Genomic DNA, 15,379 nt, shown 5'->3' with positions numbered 1-15,379 from the left:
CTGCACAGGGCCCCTCTTCTGGTGCTAGAGCTGGTCAGAGGAGGGTTTGACCTCCCAGCTTCTCAAAAAAAAATCCCAGGCCTCCCTCTTCCCTTCCCTCCACCTTCTGGGAGGTCACTGAGTCTCTTTACAGGGAAAAATACACTTTGGTAGCTGCAAGCCCAGCAGGCTCCAGGACTGAGGGACCAGCCTCAGAGGGCAGGCAGTGGAGACTGGGGCTTGCAGGCAGGGTGCTGGCAGCAGGCATGCTGACTACTGGGTGCCTGGCCAGCTCAGCACCCACCAGCATCTGTCCCCTATCACAGTGACAGTGCTGCCAGGGCCAGGCAGGGTCCCATCACCCACTGGAGCTCTCCTGCTTGCTCCATGGGCTCCAAGGGTGCAGCCCCCAGCCTGGTGTCCCCACTCACCTGGCACCAGGCTGGACGGGCAGGGCAGTGGTAGGCACTGCTGCGAGCAGGATCCGGCCAGCCTGTGCAGCCCCAGCTCCTCCGCGCATGTGAGAAATGTAGTTCTCTGCTGCAATGGCCAGAAGGAAGCGGCTTTTCTTTTTGCAAAGTGCTACGGAAAATGTAATTCAATTCCAGGAGGATCCAGCTGCAATTTGGGGCACCTTCTACCCTGTGCCTGTCCCCAGGCTGCCCCGGCCCCATAAGCATGCCCAGGGCTCCTGGGCAGGATGGGTTTCTGCGTGGAACTGCTTGTGGGAAGATGTTGGGTCTCTGCACAAACCAGTTTTGGAGGCTTGGTGATGAGAAGAATGACTCTGGCTGAGGGCATCAGAGCAGTGTCACATGGCAGGGACACGGCTGGAGAAGGGGATCCGTAGTGGTCCTGTCCTACCCCATGGCATGCTCAGCCACCAGCACAGGAGAGACCATCCAGCTGCAGGACAGGAGCTGTGTCCCACACCCTGGGGATAGGACACCTGGCTGGGCACAGGCTCCCAGCAAAACCACCCTGTCCCCAAGCACCCAGAAGCAGGGACATCGTGCACTGGAGCCCCTGTCAGGGCTGGCTGTGGCCACCCAGCAGTAAGGACCCTCCTGACAAGCCCGAAGTCCTGCAACCTTCACCAAAATGCCTATTCAGGACCCACAGGGGACATACAGGGGACATGTGGGTGTCCTGCCCAGGGCAGGGCAGAGCAGTGAAGCTGTGGCAGTGCCACGTCCCACCAAGTCTTGTTTCCCCAGGCCAGGCTGGCGGCATTTCACATTGTCCCTGCACCTTCCAGCTTTCCCTGCAGCTTCCCTGGGGATGCAGCAGCACTGAGGGGACTCCAGCTGGTTCCTTCCACTGCTCCAAAGGAGGATGCCAGGTCTGGATGTGGGACTGGGGTGCTCCTGCGCTGCCTCCCACCCAGCCACCCTGGCTGGCAGGCTGATCCCCATGGTTCCCCCAAGGCTCAGCTCTTGCTCTGAGCTACATCCATCCAGGAGTGGCCATCTCCTGCCAGCCACAAGCGGAGCCATGGGGCAGGCGTGCCGGGGCTGTGTCGGAGCTGAAAGCCCTGACCCTGCAGGGGGTGGCAGGAGGGGAGGCCAGAGGAACAGCCATTTGCAGCGGAGCTGCGGGGGTGGCCATGGCCCATGGGTCTGGGAATGTCTGTGGCTTCTGACGGTTAGGGACATTGTGTCCCCATGATGGTGCTGGGCCCAACTCCATCCGTGCTGGTGCTTTCCTTGCTGGTGGGAAGCCACGAGCCTGGGGAGCCTGCAGGCAGCACTGCCCTGCCTGCGGCCCTTCCTGCTGTCCTACAGGGCTGATGCTGCCCCAGAGCCCCTCCACGGGCCCAGCAGGTACCGGTGAGTAGAACAAGGGAACCAAAGGAGCCCTGGCAGCTGGTGATGGTGGGGACAGGAACACTGGCTTGGTGATGGTGGGAGTGTGGCAGACTCAGGGCCCCAAGGCAACAGGGGCCTGGCCTCTGGGCTGGATTTTCATTTGGGACATTCCAAAAAGCCTCACATGAGAGCAGGACTGAGGGCTGAGGCTCACACAAGGTCTCTCCTGCCTGGTCACAGATGGAGGGTGCTGAAAATTTGCATCTTTTCTCTTGCAGTACTTCTGGTCCTGGGGACTGGCACATGTGCCAGCATCCCTCTCCTTGCCCTTGTGCCAGCTGTGTCCCTCACTCCATCGTGTGTTTCACCATCCAACGATGCCCTGGGAGCAGGCACAGGGTAACATCCCCCCCCAGCCTATCCTAGAAAAGGCTCTATTTGTGGGCACAGGTTCACACCAGAGCCAACATCCCACCACAGATCTTCCTGATGCCCAGGCATACACCAGGTCGCTTGGGCACACTTGGTTCATGCCCTTTGGCTGCCTGGGAGCCCTGGGATCTGCTGGAGGGATGAGGACCCCAGCAGAGACCTGGCATCGGGGGGTGTCAGGGCTGGAGAGGTAGGGCACAGCCAGGCACGGTGCGAGGGATCCCTGGGCTGCAGGGACCTGGGTGGCCATGGGGACAAGCAGAGACTGACAGGAGGGTCTGGGGGCTGCCAGGGAGTGGAGGTGCCTGGTGTCCCCTGCCCAGTGCTCAGATGTGTGCATGGTACTCACTGCCCCCTGCCCAGTGCCTGGTGTTTGCTGCTTCCTACAGGCCCATGATGTGCAGTGCCCCCATTCCAGTGCCCCTGCTGCTGCCCAGTGCCATTGTGTGGTGCCAATGCTGGTGCCAGTGCACAGTGCTGGAGCTCAGTGCCTGGTGCGTGGCACATGGTGCTGGTGCTAGTGGAAGGTACTGGTGTCAGTGCTCGGTCCTGGTGGTGGTGACAGTGCACGGTATCACTGCCTGCTGCGTGGTACCCGGTGCACACTGCGTGGTGCTAGTGCATGATAACAGTGCCCATGCTGGTGCTGGTATCTGCTGACCAGTGCCAGAGACAGTGCCCAGTGCCTGGTACCAGTGGCTAGTGCTGATGCACAATGCTCGGTACTGGTGGTCTTCCCTGGTGCCCAGTGCCTCTGTCCAGTGCCCAGTGCCCCCTGTCCCATGCCCCTGTTGAGTGCCCAGTGCCCCTGTCCAGTACTGGTGCCAGTGCCCAGTGCCCCCCTGCCCAGTGCCCCTATCCAGTACTGGTGCCAGTGCCCAGTTCCCCTGCTCAGTGCCCGGTCCCCGGTGCTGGTGCCCAGCTCTTTGTGCCCCCTGCCTGGTGCCAGTGTCTAGTGCGGGCGCGGTCCGGGGCGGGCGGTCGGTCCGGGCTGGCGGTCGGTCGGTCCGGGGCTGGCGGTCGGTCAGGGGCGGTCGGTCGGTCCGGGGCGGTCGGTCGGTCCGGGGCTGGCGGTCGGTCAGGGGCGGTCGGTCGGTCCGGGGCGGTCGGTCCGGGGCGGGCTGGCGGTCGGTCGGTCCGGGGCGGTCGGTCCGGGGCGGGCTGGCGGTCGGTCGGTCCGGGGCGGTCGGTCGGTCCGGGGCGGTCGGTCGGTCCGGGCTGGCGGTCGGTCGGTCCGGGGCGGTCGGTCGGTCCGGGGCGGGCGGTCGGTCCGGGCTGGCGGTCGGTCGGTCCGGGGCGGTCGGTCGGTCCGGGGCGGCGCCGGGCGGGGCGGTCCGTGCAGGAGGAAGCGCAGGCGGCGGCGGAGCGGCCCCGCAGCCGGCCGGAGCCGAGCGGTCGGTGAGTGCCGGGTCCCCCGCCCTTCCCTGGCCACCCTCTGCCTGCCCGCCCCCCCCCGCCCCTGCCTGCCCCCCCGCCCCTGCCTGCCCCCCTGCCCCTGCCTGCCCCCCTTCCCCCCCCCCCGCCCCTGCCTGCCCCCCTGCCCCTGCCTGCCCCCCTTCCCCCCCCCGCCCCTGCCTGCCCCCCTGCCCCTGCCTGCCCCCCTTCCCCCCCCCGCCCCTGCCTGCCCCCCTTCCCCCCCCCGCCCCTGCCTGCCCCCCCGCCCCTGCCTGCCCCCCTGCCCCTGCCTGCCCCCCTTCCCCCCCCCGCCCCTGCCTGCCCCCCCGCCCCTGCCTGCCCCCCTTCCCCCCCCCGCCCCTGCCTGCCCCCCTGCCCCTGCCTGCCCCCCTTCCCCCCCCCGCCCCTGCCTGCCCCCCTTCCCCCCGCCCGCCCCTGCCTGCCCCCCTTCCCCTGCCTGCCCTCCCTTTCCCTGCCCCCTTGCCCCGATTCCCCTTCTCCCCCCTGCCCGCCCGGTCCCCTGCCCCTCTCCCTCCCGCCCCTGCTTCTGCCTCTCCTCCACACAACTTCTTTCTCCCCCCTCCTCTCCCCCGTGCCTGCCCCCCACATCTGAGGACCTGTCTCCCCCCAGAAGCTCCTACCCCACCCTACTGCCCTCCCTGCATACTTTCTCACATCCAGCACCCCCTCCTGCCCCCCAGCACCCTGCCCACCCCCATGTCTGGTGTCACCCTCTCCTGCCTCCTCTCCCGGCTCTACCATCAGGGCCATATGGCCAAAATGCACAGGCTTCATGTTGGGGTCCTATGGGGCTGCCAGGGACAGGGAGCACAGCTCTGCCAGTGGGCTCTGCAGGGGGCCCCTTCCCCAAGCCATGAGAACAACCCCATAACTAACATCCCCCGCACCCTGGGTTAATGGGGTCTCTGTCTTGCAGGAGGTGGGAGATGCCAGCTGGGCTACGCATGCTGAAAATGAGCAGGGAGATGGATCGTAGCGTCGGCCTGGAGAACCCCTACGCCAGTGTCAACATCCCACAGGACCAGTTCCAGCAAATCTTCCTCACTCGCTACCTGAACGATGAGCCCACCATCATTGCCAATCCTGCAGCCGTGTCCAGCTGCGGCGTGGAGGAGCAGGCGGACCCTGCTGGCAGCTCGAACAGCCCAACCATTTCCACAGAGAAGTCCTGGTCTCGTCCCTACAACCCCTATGCCAGCCTGAGGATGCCCAACGGGGAATCACCTGACTCCTTCTACACTGTCACCCTGGACAAGGGCCAGGACCAGAAGGCTGGTGGAGTATGTGGCTGCTGCAAGTGCTGCCCCTGCTGCAGAAAGCGCTGCTGTGTTGTTTCCTAAGGGCCCTCACTGCACCCACGGGACATGCTGACCGTGGGATGGGGCCAGGTGCCCCCACAGGGATGTGGCTGCCCGGCCTGGGCACCCTGGGGAGCTGCCCTGGTGCACGGCAGAGCTGGCAGCTGGGAGGTGATACTGGCTGGACTCTGCTGTTGCTTTTCACCCGTGAGCTCTGCAGCCAGATACACCGGTGATGGGAACCTCCCAGGTCCTGAGAGCCCACTGTGGGGCATGGAAGAGAAGGACAGGTCCCCCCTGCCCTGCTGAGGCCCAAGAGCCTTGAGGATGATGTGTGCCAATGCAGATACCGCCAAGAAGTGCCTACACTGGGGATGGGGCAGCACTTTGAGCCGGTGTCCCTGTACACTGACCCTGCCAGTCTGCCCTTGCTGGAAAACCTCCAACTGTGGGGAAGGTGCAGGCATTGCCTGCCTGCCGGAGGGTACGTTTGGATGATGGCAGCCCTGTGTGCGTGGCAGAAGAGGACATTGTCATCGCTGTCTTGGAGCGGTGGAGAGGAGCCAGGAACATGCCCCCAGCCGGGATGGGGACCTGCCTCCCCAGAACTGAGCAGTCTCCCCCACCCACAGTATCATCAGGATGCTGCAGTGGCCTGTGCCAAGCTCCAGCTTGGTACCACTCCTTGCCACACCGCCCATGGGACAGAGGGAAGGAGGCAGGAAGGACAGACAGACAAAGCATGCCAGAGTCCCAGGCAGTGCTCCAGGGCAGCACGTGACAGCACAGCTTGGGTACGGGTGTTAACATCCCACTGCCAGGAAACCCCCGGCCCCATTCCGTTGCTCCTGCAGGGCACTGGGCACAATCCCTCGCCCCATCCACATCCCGGCTCAGGACTCCACACTGTGTTGGGGCTGGGTCCAGTGTAGAGGCCTGGCCCAGCTCCAGCAGCACCATAGCACTGGGGTACCCCGTTTGGGATGCAGATCCCCATCATTCGCCTTCTGCAACCCCCCTGGGCATCGAGGAAGGCAAGTGAGAAGCCTCCTGGCCTCTTTGCAGTGTGCTGAGCTGGCTGCAGGCTGGGTTTTTAGCTGGGGCTGGCGCCGCCAACCTGGAACAAGCCTGCCGTTGTGTTGGCGTCCTGTGGGCGGCCATGCTGCCAGGTGGCAGCTGCGTAAGCGCCGCGGCTGCTGCAGGAACTGCCTGGTCTGCAGGGGCAGGGGCTTGGAAAGAGTGCGTGTGTTAGCAGATGACTTCAGGGTGCTGCAAATAAAATTACAGCCATCTCTCCCCTGCCAAGGTATGCCTCCTCCCTCCGCCCTGGGTTTTCCAGGATTCCCGTGTTACTTCTTGCTTATCCTGGCGGGTTGTGTAAAGGCAGCAGAGGGGGCACACAGCCCTCTCCTCTCCCCTCAAAACCAGGCTTAACTGTTACACTGCTGATTTGCAGCAGCAGCAGTGGCTTGCTGAGCTCCTCAGTTTGCTGCTGCCTGCTGCCAGCCTGGGCCCAACACTCCCCTCACCCAGGCGTTTCCAGTATAGTCTGCTCCTGCCTGCCTGGGGACACTGGCCGGTGCTCACCGTGTCCCTGCCAAACTGGATGCCTGTCCTGTCTTTTGGAAAGAGAGAGCCCAGCTTTGGGAGGGGCTGGGGAAGGGGTGGCTCCTGGCTGGGCCAGCTGGGTGGGTTTTGTGGCACTGCCTTGGCTGGCTGTGACCCACTGCTGCTTGAAGCCCACGACTTCTTGGAGCTCACCACTGCTTGGAGTCCACCACCACCAGGATCCCACCAGCGCTGGAGCCCACCACTGCCTGGAAGCCCACTACCACCAGGATCCCACCACCACTGAGATCCCACCAGAACTGGGAGCCTACCACCCCTTGGAGCCCACCACCACCAGGACCCCACCACTGCCTGGAAACCCACCACTCTTGAAATCCCACCACCGCTGGGAGCTTCTGGGCTGGGGTGGCAGTGGCTTGGCAGAGGTGCAGGGCAGACCCCTGTCAGTTTGCCCTCCCCACCAGTCTGCCTGGCCCAGGTCCCATGCTGGTGGGTGGCTGGCGGGTGTGCAGCTTGCAGGAGGAGGCTGGCAGGGATGCAGCCCATGCCGCCCTCCCAACAAAAGGAGTGCTCTTGTTCACCCTGCCTGGACCGTGGGCAGTGCTGGCATGGGGACAGGCAGATCCACCCCTCGTTTGCTTTGCTTTTGTGGCCCTGATGCCAGCCCTGCCCAGCCAGAGCCCACCTGCCTCGTGGCTGAGCAGGGATGTGGTGTTACCATGTAGGCTTGGCTGAAACCTGTGGCCTGGCTCAGACATGGCGCTGGCAGGGCGCAGCATCTGCCGGCAGTGCTGTGTGTCACTGCTGCCCTTCGCTCTGCCTTACCTTGGGGCGATGGCAAACAAATCGGGAGAGGCTGGGCAGAGTGCTGACTACCAGATACCCAAGCAATGATTAAGCTGGAGGCAGCAGGAAAGCTGGAGGTATGAGCAGGGAAGGGCACAGGATGCTGCCCCAGACCTCGGTGGGGCTCTGGGTGACACGGGTAGCTGTGTGAAGGGTCCCATGGGTAGTCCCTGCGTGCATTTCATCTTCGAAGGGTTCTCAGGAGTGTGGAGGGTTGTGCTGGGTGATTGCTACCTCCTGTGTCTGGAGTGTGGGTGGTGATGCCTGGCTCTGGCTCATCTGGATCAGACCTTTGCACTCCTCTGAGGGTGCCGCTCCCTGCCCTGCTGTGACAAAGGTCCCTGCAGCTCTCAGGAATGAGTCCTGGGAACAGGAAGAGACCTTTCCCACCCATGCATGTCACAGCTGATTGCAGATACGCCTTGCCTGTGCCCAGATTTGGGTGTTTTGACAGGGCTTATGGAGCCCAGCCAGGGCTGAAGGCTGGTTTCAGGCAGCATGCCCCGTGGTGTCACCCTGCACGGCTTGGCATCTGCACAGCCATGTCACCAAGGGCTCCCCCGCCCCAAGTCCTGCCTGTGGGGTGCAGGGTGGGTGAGCTGGGGTGCACAGCCCCGCACCAGGGGCTTGCATGCAATGGACAGAAGTGGCTGAGGGCAGCTGGGCACAACCCCTCAACGGGACACAGCTCTGCTGATGTCAGGGAGGGGGACACGAGGGCTGATGCGCAGGGGCTGGGCAGGGGCTGGAGTAGGGTAGGAGGGCAAGCGGGGTGTATATGTGTGTGTGCGTGCACTTTTCTGCAAGGCGAGGCAGTTGAAGTGGGGGGTCACTACCCCTGGGCAGTGCCAGGGGTGTGCAAGGAGCCAAGCCCATCGCTCTCACCCATATGGGCTTTTTGGGCAGGGCTTCCTATGGCCCAAAGGGACTGACACCTGCGTGCTCCGTACCTTGCCCTGCAGCAGGTGAGCCAGGCCACCACCATGCTTTGGGTGGGCTAGTGACTCCTTGCCAGCTTTGGGGTGTGCCCGGACATCCCCAGGCATCCAGCTGCCTGCATGTCCCTGGGCACATGGCTTTGGAGGAAGCACACTGTGCTCATCCAGACACGAGCTCTGCCCTGGCTGCTGGCATCCAGCGTGCTGCCACCCAGCCCGCAGGCATGCGGGGTGGTACCCTGAGATGCCAGGGCACAGCAGGAATCACACACAGCTGGTTCTCAATCCACCCAGGATACACAGCCCTTGCCCCCACCTCCGCTGGTGGGTTTGGCCAAAACTGAGGTTCCAGGCACAGCCCATCCCAAGCCAGCCACCCTGCCATCCCTTGCCTGCTGCCAGCCTGGCAAGGGGAGGGCAAAGACCTGCCATGGGGTGCCATCCCTGCACCTGGGGACCCATGGGCATCCACCCCCCCATGTGCGCTGCTTGGGCAAACCTGTGACAGAGGATGTATCAGGCTCCTGTGTCAGGATGCAGCCGCTGCTCCCCAAAGGTGCTGTGCTGTCCTGCTGCCTTGTTCCTGAGCATCGGCATCAAGGGGTCGAGTTTTTTCTGCAAAGCCCCGTGACCCCGTGAGTGTCTCGGTCTAACTGCCCCAGATCTTGCTGCCGAGAAGTACTGGAAACATGGCTCGAGGGCTGCTGAAACGTCTGGTAAGCAGGCAGCACAGGAGAGCGCTGCCTGGCTCCCTGCCTGCTCCTGCCTGGAGCAGGAGCTGCTGCCCTCTCCTGCTCCCACGCAGAAGTGCTGCTGGCAGCCCTGCCCTGGCTCCAGCATGTGCTTTTCTCCTCCAGGATCCTGGGTCCAGGATCTGTCCCCCTGCCACGCTCCCTGTTTTAAATCTTCCCCTGCTTGGAGCACGCTCCATGCAGAGGCTGCAGCATTACTGCTGGACCACGGGCTGTGCAGGTGACTGAGCCTGCCACCACCCTGGTGCTGTGACCTCCCGAGTCATGCATTGGCATGAACCTTGTTGCTGTCACCGAGGGGTGCTGGGCTCTTCCCAGCCTGGTGATGAGCATCGTCCCCGGCAGAGCCGAGGATAACTCAGCCCCCAGTGCGAGAGCCTGCAGCCCCAGCTGGAAGAGCAGGGGCAGGTCACCAACTTGTCTGTGGCAGCAGTCACCCCAGGCACCAGATGAGGGGCACCACCCCACGCGTGGGCACTGCCAGCTCGTACCAGGCTGGAGCCTTGCTGTCCCTGCACCAGCCCCAGCCTCTGACCCCTGCGAGCCTGGAGCCTGGCTGTGCCCTCCCACTCCTGTCACAGCCTTCCCGGCAGCCCAGACCGCCTGGGGATGTGTGGGCTGGGTGTCTCTGCTGGGCAACATCTGCCAGCATGGGTGGCTGAGGGTGTGGAAGACTCTGCCACTGCTGCTCAGGTACAGCTGATGTCTGAGCCCTCTCCGCCCACAGTGAAGCCCAGGGCTCCTTGTCCTCATGGGGACGGTTTCTTCTGCTAATGAAGCAGAGATGGGTGGCTAATGACTGCTCCTGGGGCTTAGATTTCAGAGATCTTTCTTATGCAGGTGCTTGTAACTCAATCTCCAAGGCTTGGCTTCCCGGCAGCAGATCTGATAGCACGCCTGTCCCTGAAAGGTGAGCCCCTTCCCACTGCCACATCCACCAGCAGCCGCTGGGACCAGGCTGGGGAGCTGCTGGTGACTCAGGCCCCCCATGCTCCCCATGGGACTGCTGCGGCCCCCTGGGACAGCGCGGTCCTTCTGCCACCTCCCCTGAGGGCCTGGGGTTCGCATCTCAGGACAGGTAGGGATGGGGGACAGGGGAGGAGGGGAAGGATGCCTGTGTATGTCAAAACACTTAAGGTCACCTGTAGACTCATAGTGGGGTCTTGGTAGCCTCCAAGAGAGGTTTGCAAATATGCTGCGTGGTACCAGATCCCGCTGGATCCCTCAAATCCTCCCTGCCAGCCTGCATGCCTGTCTGTTGCTGCTGACAGCTGTGCCACAGCGGTCTGGCACAGCCTGGGGCTGGCAAGGAGCAGGGATGTGGTGGTACTGCCTGGTCCTCCGGGCATTGCTCCCCTGCCCACACGGCTGACATGCTCCTGCCCACCCCATGCTCCCCACCAACCCAGAGCCCAGGCAGCTGCTGAGGTCCAACCAGCCCTGATCCCCCATGGGACATAAGGGGCATTTGGCAGAGATGCAGGGGTGGTGGCACTAGGGAAAATGCATCCCCCATGGGTGCAGGCAGAGCCATCTGTAGTGGCACGTTTCTGCTTTTCTAGGTAGGGCTGTCCACGGGGCGGGCAGGCAGCAGGCAGGGATGCTGGGCAGGGAGCCTGATGCCCCTGGGAAATCACTACGTGGGGCTGGTCCCCATATCTCCCATGCATCAGATGGACTCAGAGGTGGCAGCCTGCACCCTGACCATGGGTCTGATGGCTCCTCTCACCCTCCCCTCCCCAGCATGTCCCAGGCCAGCAGCAGCCCCCGGGCAGAAGACGCAGGGACATGTGTTGGCGTGCACTCGCGCACCCCAAGCCGGGGCAGCCAGCGGGTTGAGTGCATCATCTGCTACTCTTCCTATGACCTGTGCAGCCGGCTGCCGCGTCGGCTCTACTGCGGCCATACTTTCTGCCAAGCCTGTCTGAAACGCCTCGACGCTGTCGCCAATGAGCAGCACTGGATCCCCTGCCCACAGTGTCGCCAAAATACACCCACGCCACGTGGCGGCGTCGCCATGCTCGACCTTGACCTGGCCACCTTTCTTGCCGTCAGGGCTGACAAGGAGCATCCCCGGGTGGCTGGCAGGTGCCAGCCTGACTCGGCCACCAAGGGCTTGTGCAAAGAGAAAGCGGTCACCCAGCAGCCAGCCGGGCTGTGCCAAGATGTGGTGCCCCCTGTGCCGTTTCCCCGATGCAGCTGCTGCCAGCCATGCCTGTGCTGTGGGGTGATGGCGGCCTTCGAGAGCTGAGCAGGACAAGGGGGCTGCTGGCAGTGCATCGGCATCTGAGCTCCAGGGGTGCAGTCTGGGACCATTTTTGGGGACCCCACGCCATGCCCCAGACCCACGTATGGACAGCAGCTTCACTGGCAGCCTGGGAAGGGCTTCAGGTTGCCCAGGGCTTGCTATCCATCCTGCCGGGATTTGGAGCGCAATGGGGAGGATGAGGATGCCCCCACCCCTTCATCCTGCCCACCCGCCCCTCTGACAACTCAGTAACCTGGTCCAGCCATCACAGATGTCCCCTGGTCCCTGGCCCAGGGCTTGCCCACACCCGGCTTCTCCGTGCATATGGCTTTACAGCAGGGACACGTCCACTGAGCATCTCCCAGACAGCAGACACAGGAACCTGGCACAGTGCAGTGACGCCATGATGCTCTGGGGAGTGTGTCCAGCACCCTGAAAGCTTCATGCCTAGTAAACATCTCTCTGTTGGCCCTGCTGGGCTGCATGTCTTGGTTGTATTTGTTGGTAAGGCTCAGGCTAGCCTGTGGCAAGCCCTGCCTGCAGTGGGGCGTGAGGGGGGAAGTGACCTACCTTGCTGGATTTCTGTTCTTTGAGTGCTTGCTCTGTTGGCCATTTGCATGAGAAATTTGGGCATCGGGGTAGCTGAACAGTTGAAATCGAGGATGGCAGGGCCCACAGGAGCTCCTGCTTGGCCTTGTGCTCCATGGCTAGTTCCAGGTTTGGTCTTTCTTCCTGACCCTCTCCTCACCTCCCTGCCTGCATACCTGCATGCACCCCATACAGAAACCCCTCTGCTGTTTTTCCAGGTGGAGTCTTTGTGTGGCTTTCCCTGCCTGACTCCAAACTGGGGGTGCAAGGACGAGCGCCCAAACAGCCAGGTGTGGGTTTAACAGAGGCCAAAAAAGGGGAGGACTGGGGTGCACTAGGGTGACACTAATACAGTTTTTGGGCAAGGCTCGAGGTTGCCTGCGCAGCCTTTGTGGTCCTTCCTCAGAGCCCATTTTCTGCATCTGTTTTCCACGTGGTTTCTATGCTCTTGCAGTAGCCCAGCATCAGGCACCACTGGCTGTCCCTTGAGGCTCAGCAGGGGATCCCATCCTGTGCCTCCCTGGGTCCAGCAGTGACCTCATGCCCCTTGGGCAGTCCTGGTGCTTGGCTACCCCTGTACTGTGTGCCAGGGCTGCAGCCAGAGGAGTCCCGTGCCCACTTCATGCACAGCACCCATGCCTTGTTCAGCACCCGCCCTGTGCACAGCACCCACCCCATTCACGGCGCTCACACCATGCACAGTGCCCATGCACAATTCTGCCACTTGGTGTCACCTGCCATAAAAAATTCAAAGCTTAGATGTTCCCAGCAGACCCCAACCTGGGAACCTTCCAGCCATAAGAGCGGTGCCACCAGTGATGCCCCAGGGCAGAGATGCCCGGGGGGACAGCAGAAACGTGGTGTGGCATGGGGTGGGCATCGGCCTGCCTTGGATCTTTAATTGCATGCAGTAAATTAAAGCCTTCAAGCATGGGACAAAAGCTAACAGAAAGACTTAAAACACCTTCCCCTCTATCTTCACTTCTTCCCAAACACTCCACAGTGGGTGGTGGGAAGAGTCTGGGAAGGGGAAGAGTCTGGGAAGGACCCGTCCCTACCCCAGCCCATCCCTAACCCAGGCACGGCTCCATACAAAGGTGCCAGCAGGACTCGGTTCTCAGTCCTGCACCTTGGATCCCAGCTTTCCAACAGTGGAGGGTGACAAAGACCCACAGCTCCCTGTCCCTAGCCCCAGATCCTTGCCTCTGTGCTCCCACCCCTGCTCCACTGCATCCCCCCAGCACTAGAACCAAGCTGTGCAGCTTGGCCCTTGCAGTGATCATCTGCTCATGTCCCTGCTGCTCCCAGCCAGTGGCTGGTCTTTGAAGGAGTTTATCTGCCCCACCATAACTTCATTGTGGGAATTGTCTTGGCGTGCTGGCGGGGGACCCAGATTTACACCCCTTGGCTAGAGAAGGGCTGGTGTTGAGCCCTGTGCCTTGGGGGACTCCTCCATCGGTCAGCATAGGCCACCCAAGCTCCTCCTTGCAAAGCAGATGCTTGGAGCAGCCTCTCCTGGTGCTGGCACTGGGGCCAGGCTGTGCTGTTCCATGTGGATCCCGAAACTGCAGGAGGAGGCATTGCAGTGGGGGAGTGGGGCACCGGTGGGTGCAGCCCTGGCTGCGGGCAGGGACCTGGGCTCTTCCTGCAGAATGCCAGGTGCCCCCCTCCAGAGAAGGGGGCAGTGACAGGGACCCACGCTCTGCTGAACACTGGCAGCATGCATAAAGGGACAGTGGTGGCTCTGCTGGGGCTCAGGACCCCCAAGGGTCACCAGCCTGTGATTGCAACAGGGTACAGCCAATGTATGCAAAACAAGAGTGGGGCCGGGCACAACTAGCACCAGCCCTGTGCTTGGCTGGTGTCCCTGGCAGGCAGGACACTGGGGACATCTCTCCTGCCACGTGCCGTGGGGGTGTGCAGCGGTGTCACAACGAAGGGCTGGTGGAGGAACTGAGATGGGTTTGCAGCCTGGGCACCTGGGCTCTCTGAGCGCAAAAGATGGAAATGGCCTTGCTTTTAATAGGTTTTGGGTTTTTTCTTCAATGAATTTTACACTTCTCACCTGATCCCAGGTGGCTACAGCCAGATGGAAATGCAACCCCTGGGGAGGAAGAACATTTTGGGACAGGGCTCCCTAAAAATTTGGGTGCTCAAATAGCCCACAGCTACTGGCAGGATGAGCTGCTGCTGCAGCTCCAAGTGGCTGTGGGTTTGTGCCCTGCTTCGGGGCTGGGCTGGAGGATTCCTCTCAATGATTTCCAGATGGGGATTAATGCAGCAAACTGAGTTTGCTGCAGGATAGATAAACAAACAAAAGCTCTCTGGATGCTATTAATAAACTGCCTGCCTGCTGCTTCTGCCCCAGATTTGGGAACATCCTGGTCCTGACCTGAGGCGCAGGCATGTGCTGCCTTGCTGCCCTTCCAGCCCTTTGGCCATGGGGCAGAGGTGCCAGGGATTCCTCCAGGACTGGGACTGCTGGGGTCCCAAGCGGGACAGGAGATGCGAGGGTGTGAGTGGAAGACTGTATCTCTGCTCCTGGCCCCCATGCCAAGCTGCGGGTGGAATGAGGTGCTCCCAGCCGTGTCCCCTGGACCCCTGGTCCCCGCTGAGCTCTGCCAGGGATGGTGGGCACTGCGAGGTGATGCCTCTCCTCTCCAGCCGTCTGCTGGGGCTTCAGGCAGCTTTGAAACTGGAGCAGGTGTAAACAGGGTGGAGTCAGACTTTGAGCCCTCTTGAACTGGCATGGCCATGCTGGGGTGAGGATAAACAAATTTTGAGCACCTGCAGCCCAGCGAGCTCACCTTTTCCATGCCCTCTCATGTGGGGGGCTCCTGGCTGTGCCCCAGTGTGCACACACATTTGTGACCCTGCTGGGGAAGAAGAGGGTGGCCCATGGGATTCAAATCCCAACCCTGCTCATTTCGGCATGGCTTGTGGTCTCCTGCCAGGGGCAAACAGAGCCTGGCCAAGGGCTGGGCTCAGTAGGGTGGCCCATGGCTCCCAGCAGAGCTCCCTATTGAGGACCTCTGGCATGGTGGGCCAGCACAAAAGATGGGATTAGACCTAGTGATGATATGATTTAAGCTTTGTCCCACCCTGGCCAGCTATGGGGGTCCTGGGTCCATACACCCCTCTGTACGTGGCTGGTGAGGCAGCACACCCATGGGGGATGCCCTGTGGGGAGGGTGGAGGCCATGAGATGGGTCTGGTTTTGCTTGTTTCCAGCTCTCCAGCCTGCAGCGCACACAAGCAGTTAATCCCAGGCCACACAGAGCTGGCTGCTTACCTGGCTGGAGCAGTGCCTGGCAGAGGGAGGGGCGAGGGCACGGCTCCGCACCTTGCCAGGGCAGGCATCACTGCAAAAATATTTGCTGAAAAAAGTGCAGCTCCACCCCAAAGGAAAACTGGAGCCAGGAGCACAGCCTGCTCCGAGTTTGCAGACAGTGGTTGGTGGCGAGTGGCGAGTGGGGGAATGTGTATGGCTGCAAGGGAGGCCAAG

At 62.3% G+C, this 15,379-nt stretch overlaps 2 protein-coding genes across 3 annotated transcripts; both read left to right on the top strand.

The window, feature by feature from the left end:
- The first annotated feature begins 3,534 nt into the window (after positions 1–3,534).
- Positions 3,535–6,226, top strand: CYSRT1 (cysteine rich tail 1). Of its 2 annotated transcripts, none has more exons than XM_064469210.1 (2): positions 3,535–3,617; positions 4,552–6,226. In XM_064469210.1, exon 2 carries the CDS (start codon positions 4,562–4,564, stop codon positions 4,973–4,975), a length of 414 nt encoding a protein of 137 aa, XP_064325280.1. In that variant the 5' UTR covers positions 3,535–3,617; positions 4,552–4,561; the 3' UTR covers positions 4,976–6,226. The 2 variants fall into 2 exon arrangements, with proteins under 2 accessions (XP_064325280.1, XP_064325281.1); XM_064469211.1 differs by having other exon boundaries at positions 3,558–3,613.
- Positions 6,227–7,236: 1,010 nt separating this feature from the next.
- Positions 7,237–11,744, top strand: RNF224 (ring finger protein 224). Its single transcript, XM_064468954.1, has 3 exons — positions 7,237–7,425; positions 9,879–9,948; positions 10,782–11,744. Exon 3 carries the CDS (start codon positions 10,783–10,785, stop codon positions 11,287–11,289), a length of 507 nt encoding a protein of 168 aa, XP_064325024.1. The 5' UTR covers positions 7,237–7,425; positions 9,879–9,948; position 10,782; the 3' UTR covers positions 11,290–11,744.
- Positions 11,745–15,379: the final 3,635 nt, after the last annotated feature.

This window comes from Phalacrocorax carbo, chromosome 18 (assembly GCF_963921805.1).
Source record: "Phalacrocorax carbo chromosome 18, bPhaCar2.1, whole genome shotgun sequence".
NCBI lineage: Eukaryota > Metazoa > Chordata > Aves > Suliformes > Phalacrocoracidae > Phalacrocorax > Phalacrocorax carbo.
Note: the sequence above shows the minus strand (reverse complement) of the source record. Positions and strands in the feature narration are given on the sequence as shown.

Coding starts and splice junctions, on each gene's coding strand:
- RNF224 (XM_064468954.1), top strand. CDS start 10,783: ATGTCCCAGGCCAGCAGCAGCCCCCGGGCAGAAGACGCAGGGACATGT.
- CYSRT1 (XM_064469210.1), top strand. CDS start 4,562: ATGCCAGCTGGGCTACGCATGCTGAAAATGAGCAGGGAGATGGATCGT.